At 38.6% G+C, this 10,073-nt stretch overlaps 1 protein-coding gene across 1 annotated transcript in view; it reads left to right on the top strand.

Moving 5' to 3' along the window:
- atp6v1ba (ATPase, H+ transporting, lysosomal, V1 subunit B, member a) overlaps positions 1-9,602 on the top strand; it is a 26,278-nt gene extending 16,676 nt beyond the window's left edge. Inside the window, exons 8-14 of the mRNA XM_014002860.1 lie at positions 1,013-1,110; positions 1,261-1,384; positions 4,329-4,479; positions 4,791-4,873; positions 6,205-6,309; positions 6,404-6,533; positions 8,543-9,602. Of these exons, the coding sequence (XP_013858314.1) occupies positions 1,013-1,110; positions 1,261-1,384; positions 4,329-4,479; positions 4,791-4,873; positions 6,205-6,309; positions 6,404-6,533; positions 8,543-8,685 (834 nt within the window). The 3' untranslated portion in view covers positions 8,686-9,602. The remainder of the gene's footprint in view (positions 1-1,012; positions 1,111-1,260; positions 1,385-4,328; positions 4,480-4,790; positions 4,874-6,204; positions 6,310-6,403; positions 6,534-8,542) is intronic.
- The last annotated feature ends 471 nt before the right edge of the window (positions 9,603-10,073 follow it).

Here is a 10,073-nt window from a genome sequence, read left to right as displayed (position 1 = left end):
CCCCCCCCCCCTCGCACACACCTCCACCCAATTTGTGCCTCTAATCCTCCATTCTTAACCCCGATGTGACACCCTGTCCCCTCTCTCCCTCCCTGCTTTCTTTTATTCACTAGGTGATTTAACCTTTAAGCCCCTCTTGTTACTTCTGCACTTGTGAGCATATCCCCTGGCCATGTAGAGGGGTTACTAATTCAACAGGCCTTTTAACACTGACAGCCACGCAGTATCAAGTTCTCTGCCTTTCAGCTGCCCCTTCTGTCTGCTGTAATGCCTCGACCGTGACAACCTGACCTCCTCCAAACACACACACACTCACACAGGCACACAAACACTTCCTCCGTCCCTCCCCACTCCTCCACAGTTCACATCTCGCCGTGGCTACTCCGGTTGGAAAGTGTGAATAGGGATTTGTTCAAGTCGACACATGGATGTGAATTTTTGAAAAGGCCACAGCTCTCGATGTAACAGCAGTGCATTTGTTTAGTGATGGCAAACAACCAGCTGGTTCACAAAACATTTATGTTTTCTACAGTCTTCTTAAACTTTATAAGTGACTAGTTCAGTTTTAATGTACTTTATTTAATGTTTATTTAAGGTTTCTATCCTCACATTCAGCTGTATTAAGTCAGCGAAGTATTGTTTTTATAATAAGATTTAATATCATTTTAGTTATGAAATTTTAATATTTCTAAGGAMAACTTTAAAGCTTGCCACTTCAAATTAAATGTTTTATTTATAGAGCTACTTTTAGACATGGGCCTTGTTTTCCGTGTTAATTTTATCGTTGAGTAATCTGTCTCAAAAGGACTTTGTGTTATTTAAAAAAAAAGGAAGAAAAAAATATTTTTTCACAAGTTAAGCCACAGCTTTTATTGTCTTATTCATCCCCAGGAATATTTTCCCAAACATTACTGTAAACCTGCAATGTTCCAATAATAAATGGTCTAGATGGTGCTAGAAGAAAAACTTCAAGTCTGAAACACTTTCTGAACCTGTAACTCTGTTCTCTTAGGTCAACATGGAAACTGCTCGCTTCTTCAAGTCTGACTTTGAGGAAAACGGCTCCATGGACAACGTCTGCCTCTTCCTGAACCTGGCCAACGATCCCACGTAAGCATCAGCTGGAATTMACATCAAATTCTCGCTTTGTTTGGCAAATTTCAAATGACTTTACTTTAAAATGTTTCCTTTAGCTGCTAAAAAGTCAACCGTTTTTGTATGTGTTCAATATAATAACGTTTTCTGTCTGTGTCCAATCAGTATCGAGCGCATCATTACCCCCCGCTTGGCGCTGACGACAGCAGAGTACTTGGCCTACCAGTGTGAGAAGCACGTCCTSGTCATCCTCACTGACATGAGCTCTTACGCTGAAGCTCTGAGAGAGGTACAGCTCACTTCAACACAGTCGCTGTTTGTCTTTTTATTTCCCCCCTTTAACTTCTGTGTGGACTGAAGTTCCTGTTTTTGTTTTGTTTTTTTTTTGTCAGTGGGCAGATCATTAACCGTAGGCGTTAATCTTAAAAAGTGTCATCACCTGTAGGCCTGCCTGTGCTTTGGAAATGACTGATCAGACATCCTTAAAGTGTTTCAGAGTTCCGTGCTGTGGTTCTAGAAATTCTCAACTGACATCTAACGAAAGGCATTTTTGCACTGAAAGACCCAGCCTGGGGGGCCTTACAGTGCAAAAATGCCTAAAGAAACCTAACCCTAACCACCATCAGTGTATAAATGTGTGTATGAAAGGTTGAATGACACATTTTTTTTGTTGTTGATAAAGCGCTATGCAAGTTCAGACCATTCACCATAACAAAAGAATTGATTAGTGTTCACAAGCCTTCCAAATTACACTAATGAAATCCACATTTTCAATAAATTTGTGTTTAATAAACACTGGCTTATAAYAAGCTACATTGTAGCCACAGAGGTACCTGACACAAACCGGTCCCAACGGACCCTCTGACCACCACCAGCAGGCACGGTGGGTGAGGTGTCTTACCCAATAGGACACAAGGACTGAGACGCATGGAATGGGAGGGATCAAACCRACAACCTACCGGTGGCAAAAAGATCTTGTTGGATCAAAAAACCTGTATGATTTAAGATATGATGCAATAAGTTGCAATACGGGGAAATACAACACAATGCAATACAGTACAGTACAATAAGTCATGATTTTGTGCATTAAGTTGTAATTTGATAGGTATAATGAAACAATATAGTACAATATTATACAATACAGTAACATAAATGCAGAAAGATTATATAATGTTGCATTAAGATATTCTAATAAATGGATATGATACAAAACAAAGAACAATATAAGGGCTAATTTTTGTTTTACACAGCTGAGTAACAGGTCATGCACATTGGAATTTGTGTAGAATTTCTCACGTTTGCTTAATAGAAGATAAAAAAACAAACACTTGCATCTAAAACCTCATTCAAAYAGGTGTTTCTGATGCATGCATCAAGAGAAGAGAAGTACAGCAAACATGACTGAAATCAGAAAAAAGAAAACTGGTTTAGGTGAACATTGATTTAATGTTCAAAAGCTTCTAATTTCCATGATTCAATGATTTAAGACTTAATGCATGCATCAAAAACACCTATTTGAATAAATTAGACCCTGCCTGTTTTAGACAATACAGCTGTGTTAAAAGAAACATTTACCAGTGATTTATCAGCGGACTGTCTGCAGCATCGACACACTGTTCTTCACTAAAGGAACAAGTTTTTCTTAAATAGAGTATCCTGTCTGCTTGACTATAAAAAGATAAGCTCCCAGTCTTCCTCCTCCTCACACACTTACCACTGTCCTTTCTGTTGCTGCTTAAGAAGTTGGGCCTTCTGGTCTCAGCCCATTGTGTTGTGGGTAATTATTCTTTTATGTTGTACAGTTTGCTGTTTCAATATGTCGGCAGCACAATGCCAGTCTTTAAATGGTTCGCATGCATTTTCCTTTTCGGCGCTTGCTGTCTGGTAACCTTGGTGCTTGTAGCATCCGCGCAGATCGTCGGCTTTACTGAGGCGGCTCGAAGAGTGATTCAGTGCGCACAAAGCAGCGGGGCGTCATCCCTTTACCTCTGCTCTCATTCACACATGAAGGTTGAGGTTTTCTGCACTGAGTCAACAGTTCACGAGTGTGCATCAGTCTTTGAATCCGCAGATAAATGGGAAGTGTTTTCCTTCCTCCTGGCTCTGAATTCACTTGACTTTTGGAGCAAGGTTTTGCTTTTGGTCATTTCTATGGAGCATCTGCAAACAGAATGCCAACATTTACAGCCAGCTGTTTGACTCTCCATCAGGATAATTAAGGAGCTGGCRTCACTTGAAGTTGAGAGTTTCCATCGATTCCTCTCTTTGTTAATGAACAATTATTTGCAAAAAGGCCMGAAAGAAAGTCTGGCTTCATGCAGATGCATACAGCACATTCTAATAGCGCTGCAGTTTTTGTAAAGCAATATAAAACTTTATTAATTATTTATTTATTACAAGTTAAACATTTCTTAAGCTGTAGAGTAGTTGGTGTTGGGCTTAATTAATGAATGAGCTTAACTGATTTTTCTTGAATCAAGAAATAAATTTAAATGTAAACCACTGACCATCTTTACTTCTAAGAAATTCAGCTTATCTAAAATATTTTTATACTCAATCCTCTTACTGACCTGATGTCACTTAACCTCATTTGTTACAAAATACTCCCCCAGCTCTTTCTTAATTCTACCACTTCGTTTTACAACCATTTGCTTCCCCGGTCTTTTAATTAGAAGTTTTTTTTTCTTACATGTTTCTGCCATCAAATTAAAAAAAATTGTTTTCCCTAAAAATAGTGCAATAACTTAGTAATTAAAACATTTGACGTGTTTATTATTGTTTGTTGTGAATCATTGCATATCATTTATTTTAAATGACTTCAACATTGTTGGAATGGGGTTTGTCTGTAGTCTGCATCCTGTCTTCATGTTTGTAGAAAAAAGAAACAACAAACTGTCGATCAGTAGCAGTTGTAATTTTTTAGTTTAATTTGAGTGATTTTTGTTGTTTAAGCAGCTTTGGTTCCAGCAGCAACACGCAGGTGTTTTCAGATGAGAAGCTTAGTTAAAGAAACGATGCTGCGTTTAGTCGACGCTTTCTGTGGAAATGCAGCTATTGACGCCGTGAGGCACGGTTTTAAATTATTTCTTTCTTTCTTTCAGTTTGTGAAAACACGAATTGAGGGTTATTTTTGGCAACAATACTCTCCCAATCAGCTATCATCTTCCTCTTTATGCGKTCAGCTTCAGAACTTCTCCTAGCAGTGAAAAACGACAATGTTCTCCCTCCGTCAGGTCTCTGCCGCTCGAGAGGAAGTGCCGGGCCGTCGAGGCTTCCCAGGCTACATGTACACAGATCTGGCCACCATCTACGAACGTGCCGGCCGAGTGGAGGGTAGAAATGGCTCCATCACCCAGATTCCCATCCTCACAATGCCTAATGACGGTGAGGGCAGCAGTGAAACAGACAGCAGGCTTCTCTAAGCATCAAGTTATTTATAATTATGTCATCAACAGTCAGCCTCTGAGGTCTGAAGAAGCATTCATGACCACTCCTCATTGTTCCCATAACTTTTAGATTAATAATTAAAATTGATTTTAAATCTGACGGAGATTCTATTTAGAAAATGGTTAAAAAGGTCACGTATTTCTTTCTGTGTTGAATTACTTCTTTATAACAACTGTAAATGTAACATAGGACTGCTAAAACCATCTGTGTTGAAATTGTTGGGATTGATGYATTTGTTTGTCCTCCAGATATCACCCATCCCATTCCTGATCTGACTGGTTACATCACAGAGGGGCAGGTCTACGTGGACCGACAGCTGCACAACAGACAGGTATCGGCTTGATTTAAGCTGTCGTTGGACAAGAAAACAACTTGGAGCTTTTTGTTTTCTGCACTTCCTTGGCTTGCATGCTAGAAAAAAATTATCGTGAAATAAAAAAATACAACAATCCCAAATTCTGAGAGAGTGAACACTTTTTAACTGCTGGCAAAAAGGTCAGATTGAGCAGGCTGCAGTGCAAAAATACTGACAATGTTGATTTTAGTCTAAGTAAACCTGTAAATTTACCTTCTTGCAATCCCAGTAAATAAACCAACATATAGTCTTTCTAATCTGCTTTTATTTTGAAGTTTTCAGTTATATTGAAGTATGTATTCAGAAATAATACTTTTCATTCTAATCCTTTTAATTTTCTTTGAAACTGACCTTTGTTGTCTGCTGCAGCTGTAATGTTTAATTTTAGCATCATTGTGACGCTTTGGGACCCCCCCCCCCCTTTTTTTTTTTTTTACTGGAGTTTTCAAACCAGCACTTTTTAAACAAAACTAGCTTGTTGCCAGGCCAGATGGTAAAAATTTCCTAATTTTAACAAACTACTTATCATTTTCAAGCTTTTGAGATTGAGGATTTGAAAATATGTATTAATACCTCAATATTCCTCATCAGGACTCATTTTGCCAACAWTTGTCACATCGAACCTTCTTGTCATAGATGACACTGAAATGCCACATATTATGTTTTCACCAATAGTTATCTCAGATTATTACCACTCCACCACCGTGCTWACTGTTAGAGGTGTTTGGGCTCATTTATTTGTTCATTTGAAGCTAAAGCTGTGCTGCCACGTTAGAAAGAAGAGACTTCCTGTAACCTTTCCAAACAAGGCATGAGGTGTTTGGTTCTTGCCTAGTTTAACCTGTCGACTGAGGCCTGTAGAGTGTGAGATACAGTTTCCTTCRTTTTTACATTTAATATTCTCTGCACGGTCTGACCTTGGGGTGAATTTGCTTGGTTGGGCATCCACTCCTGGGAAAGTTATCATCTGTTTTAAATATTTACAACTTGTTGTYAGTGTAGAATGATGAACTCCAGATTGTTCTGAAATGAACTTTAAGCTCTCCCAGATGGAGCGGCAGCAACAGTCATTAGTGAAGACTGAGTGAACACACACCTGTACGATCCTGAGCCTCACACTGATGATGATCAGTTCATGACRTCTTATTGATCAGCAGCTGCTGGCTGCTGCTTCCCCTCTGCGCTCTTATAGAAACATCGAGGGTGGATGGAGTTTTTCCCACCCACAGCTCTGACATATTAACTGATAGACTGTAAAATAAGTTGTCGTGCAGGATATTAAAGCACCCTCTTATCTTGTCTGTCAGATCTACCCTCCTATTAACGTGCTGCCCTCGCTGTCACGTCTCATGAAGTCTGCCATCGGCGAGGGGATGACCAGGAAGGACCACGCTGACGTGTCTAACCAGCTGGTAATGAATCTCACTCTGTTACGACACAGTTAGCGGCGTTTAATGAGTAGCTGCCATCATCTTCATCGTCAGTAACATGTCTGCCTGTTTGCAGTACGCCTGTTAYGCCATCGGTAAGGATGTCCAGGCCATGAAGGCTGTGGTGGGAGAAGAAGCCCTCACCTCCGACGATCTGCTCTACCTGGAGTTCCTGCAGAAGTTTGAGAAGAATTTCATTGCTCAGGGTAAGAAAAAGATGCTTTAACAGTCAGGTCTTTATCAGATTTTGGACACATAWAACGTTGTAAATATWCTGTTAATTTTGATTATAATTAAAGCAAATTTAGGATTTTATTTTGGCTAAGAAAAATGTTCAAACCACACATTTGTTTCAACCTGAATGTGTTCTTGTAAGCTTTGAATGAGTAATAACACTTGAAACCAGCAGCAGTGAATACGTTAGTGTTTCACTTCTGTCGCTACAAGAATAGAATTTGTTGAAGCTCATGAAGCTTTATTCCTATTTTACATTTTTTTAAAAATCTGTTTAGGTACTCCAACATCTTTTTARTTGAGTTTATTATTTACAAACAACTCTTCAGCTGAATGTGAGCTTTATTCACACAAAAATAATATCTAATGAAGTGCTCAACGCTTAATAAGATCAGACTCAGGCACATCTGGAAGTTCTGTTTTATTGGATTAAATAACCTTTTAAAGCTGTTTAGTTGTATTTGTTCTTGCATTACTTGCAGCATGGTTATTTTTTAAACAGAGTTACTTCAAAACAGCATCAAACTAAAGTTTAGAACTTAAATATATATTATTATTATTATTGTATAAGACTAATAYGAATTGGCCAAAAATAAAACTTTTCAGTCACAAAGGGAAATCAGTTTTCTACAAAGTAATGCCAATTAAATAAAAATATGTAATGCCAAAAAGGCCAATTTATATTGACCATGACTCATTTATAACAGTAATAAAAGAGTAAAACATCCAAGGGGGGTGCACTTTTAGAAGCTTTGTATTTCATTTTATTTTCCTGAGTGACTAAACAAAAGCTCAAAGCTGTTTAATCTTTTTAGCAAACGTTGCGCGCCGTGTTTTTATTTCCTCTTTTCAGCGCTGATGGATTCCACAGGAAAATAGCCGTCACAGTCAGACGAGATGGGAAATGGAAAGAGAAATATTTTTGCCTCAATCTCTTTCCGAAGTAACGCCGCCCAAATATTTTCAGTCCAAATACCTTCTTTAGAGAGAAAACTCYGTCCAGAACTCTGACCTCTAGTCGCGAAATAACAATCAGCTRAAGGAATCTGAAAATTTCAGTTTTTGATTTGGTTTCATCTCAGCCGTGTTTCGTGATCAAACTATTAGAACTTCAAAAAAAWATATTTGAAACAGTTTTAAAGTTTAATAACACTGTTCCTCCAGTTTCTATGATCTTCATCAGGTACTGAGCTGCAGTTTGAGGTTAACTRCAATCACTGTTTGTTTTAAAAGGTTTTGTTAATTAAACTAAAACATTTATGAACACAAGTATCATTTTCAGCTTTAATCTTTCTGTTAGACCTTCATCAGTAAGTAAGGCTTAAATRAAACAAGTGTCAAACACCTTTGTTTGGATCTCTGACTGAATTAAACACTTTATTCTTCTTGAATCGGTTTAACTCCAGTTGTTCAATCACTGATCACTTTCTGCAAGTTTCGTTAAATTCAGACATGCAAACAAAAACRTTCTCATAGCCTGACCTGCCCATACCAATTTTATTTTTTAGTTTTTGTGTGTAACACTGTCAGGTGTTAAGTCACAATACTTCAATGTTCCAATCTCATTGTATTGATTAACATTGAACAATACAAACCTGTTGTAACTGGACATGAGGTATAGCTCACAGCAGAGCAAAGAGGGGACAGTGGCTGATTTTCAGACCTTTGTGGAGGCAGATGAGATCGGTGGATGAGATTAGATTTTGACAGGGATGGAGCGAAGCTAAAACTGGAGAAATACAATCTCTCCTTCAAACTCTTATTAGAACTCTAACAGCAGCATTTTGGATCAACTAAAGACTTAAAGAGTTTTTTGGACTCTCAGATAAAGAATTACAGCAGTCCAGCCTCGACGTAATGATGCTGTTTAATGGTGGCCAATAAAAAGAAAAGGCTAATCAGTAAAAGGTGTTCTGTAAGACTGCATGAGTATTTCACTTGAACTATAATATGATGTTCTGCCCCCCACCCCCCACCCCAGGCCCGTACGACAACAGGACGGTGTACGAGACTCTGGACATCGGCTGGCAGCTGCTGCGAATCTTCCCCAAAGAGATGCTGAAGAGGATTCCTCAGAGCACTCTGGCTGAGTTCTACCCCAGGGAGTCCGCCGCCCGTCACTGAGGCACTTGTAAAGATCTTCTAGTTCAAGCCCACCTAACACCCCACCCCACCCCCCGCCCCTCTTTCCTCTTTCCCCCACCCCACAGCCTTAAAAGGGAGGGTTAGAAGGCAGCCTTCACCCATCCCACGTTTTGGCTTCCTCCTTTTCCACCCTTCTTTAGAAGCTCCATCTTTTCCTTTCTCCATCTCAGCCCTGCTGTCCCCCCCCCCCCCCCCACCCCMCCCCGCATCCAAACAAGATCAGGGCAAAATTAAAAAGAGAAGAAGAATCTCCCCCCAATACATAGATGTACCGTAGTGTTTCAGTGTTCTGACATGTGTGGATGAAAAGTGTTGGTGGTTCCAATCCAATACACAATCATTTTAGATCTGTCTTTATTTATTGGCTCGTGTCACTGCTGGTTCTTTTTCCTCTCTTGTTTTTCTGKTTTAATAAAGGCTTTGTGTCCCGCTCCTCCCTCCCTTGCCCTGTAAGAAGAGAGGTGAAGGGAAAAAAAAACGGGCAATAAAAGCGACATTTTCATTTTCGTCACCACAGGCTGATTGTTTTGTTTTTTTTTTTCCTTTTCTTTAAATGACATCTTATATTTCCAGTCGTGTATCGGTTAATTTCTGAAAGCTTCTGTATTTCTTTTTACGTTTCAGCAGAGAAACATCTTGAATAAACTCAGACAAACTTGGGCCACAAGCAGAGATCAAATGTTTACTGTATGTTTCCCAAAGTACTTCACCTTCTTTCTTTGATTTTTTTTGTTCCTCTCATAAAATATTGTAAGTTTGCATCTTTTTTTGTGTTTTGTTGACAAAGTAAGAGTGTATAAAAGTATATCAAACATTCCCAGCTGTTTGCAGTAATTATCTGTTGTGCAACCATAATGTTTTTGTGTCTGTGAATAAATTAAATTATATGGAAAAAATGTTGAATCTTGTCTTTATTTTAACAGATTTTTTAAAACTGTATTAGTTGTTTAAAAGATTTAAACAAGTTAAATGTGCAAAGTCTTAAAGATGTTTTTACGATTTTCACTGTGAGGGAAAAGTAATTCCAGTTGAAAATGGGCTTTTAAGACTTGATGGGCTGCTCTGTAAGAATGAACATCGCTGTCATGGAGCGAGGTGAGAAAACCCCCTTGATATTAACGTCCATGAAAATCATCTAAACACATGCGGAGTCGAATGTTACCTTACAGGTTTTTATATTTTTATTTGTCTGAGACCATGAACCAGAATATTCAACTTCTTTCTAGTCAAAGAGCAGGAAAACCAGGTTTGTGATAGAAATATATTGTAAAAGTTGCTCTTATATCTGTTGTTTTACAACCCTGGAATTTAAATGGATTTTCAATTTGATTATAAGGAATGGGTCTATGAAATACTTCAGCCTAATG

Source organism: Austrofundulus limnaeus, unplaced genomic scaffold (genome assembly GCF_001266775.1).
Source record: "Austrofundulus limnaeus strain Quisiro unplaced genomic scaffold, Austrofundulus_limnaeus-1.0 Scaffold0, whole genome shotgun sequence".
NCBI classification, from domain to species: Eukaryota; Metazoa; Chordata; class Actinopteri; order Cyprinodontiformes; family Rivulidae; genus Austrofundulus; species Austrofundulus limnaeus.
Note: the sequence above shows the minus strand (reverse complement) of the source record. Positions and strands in the feature narration are given on the sequence as shown.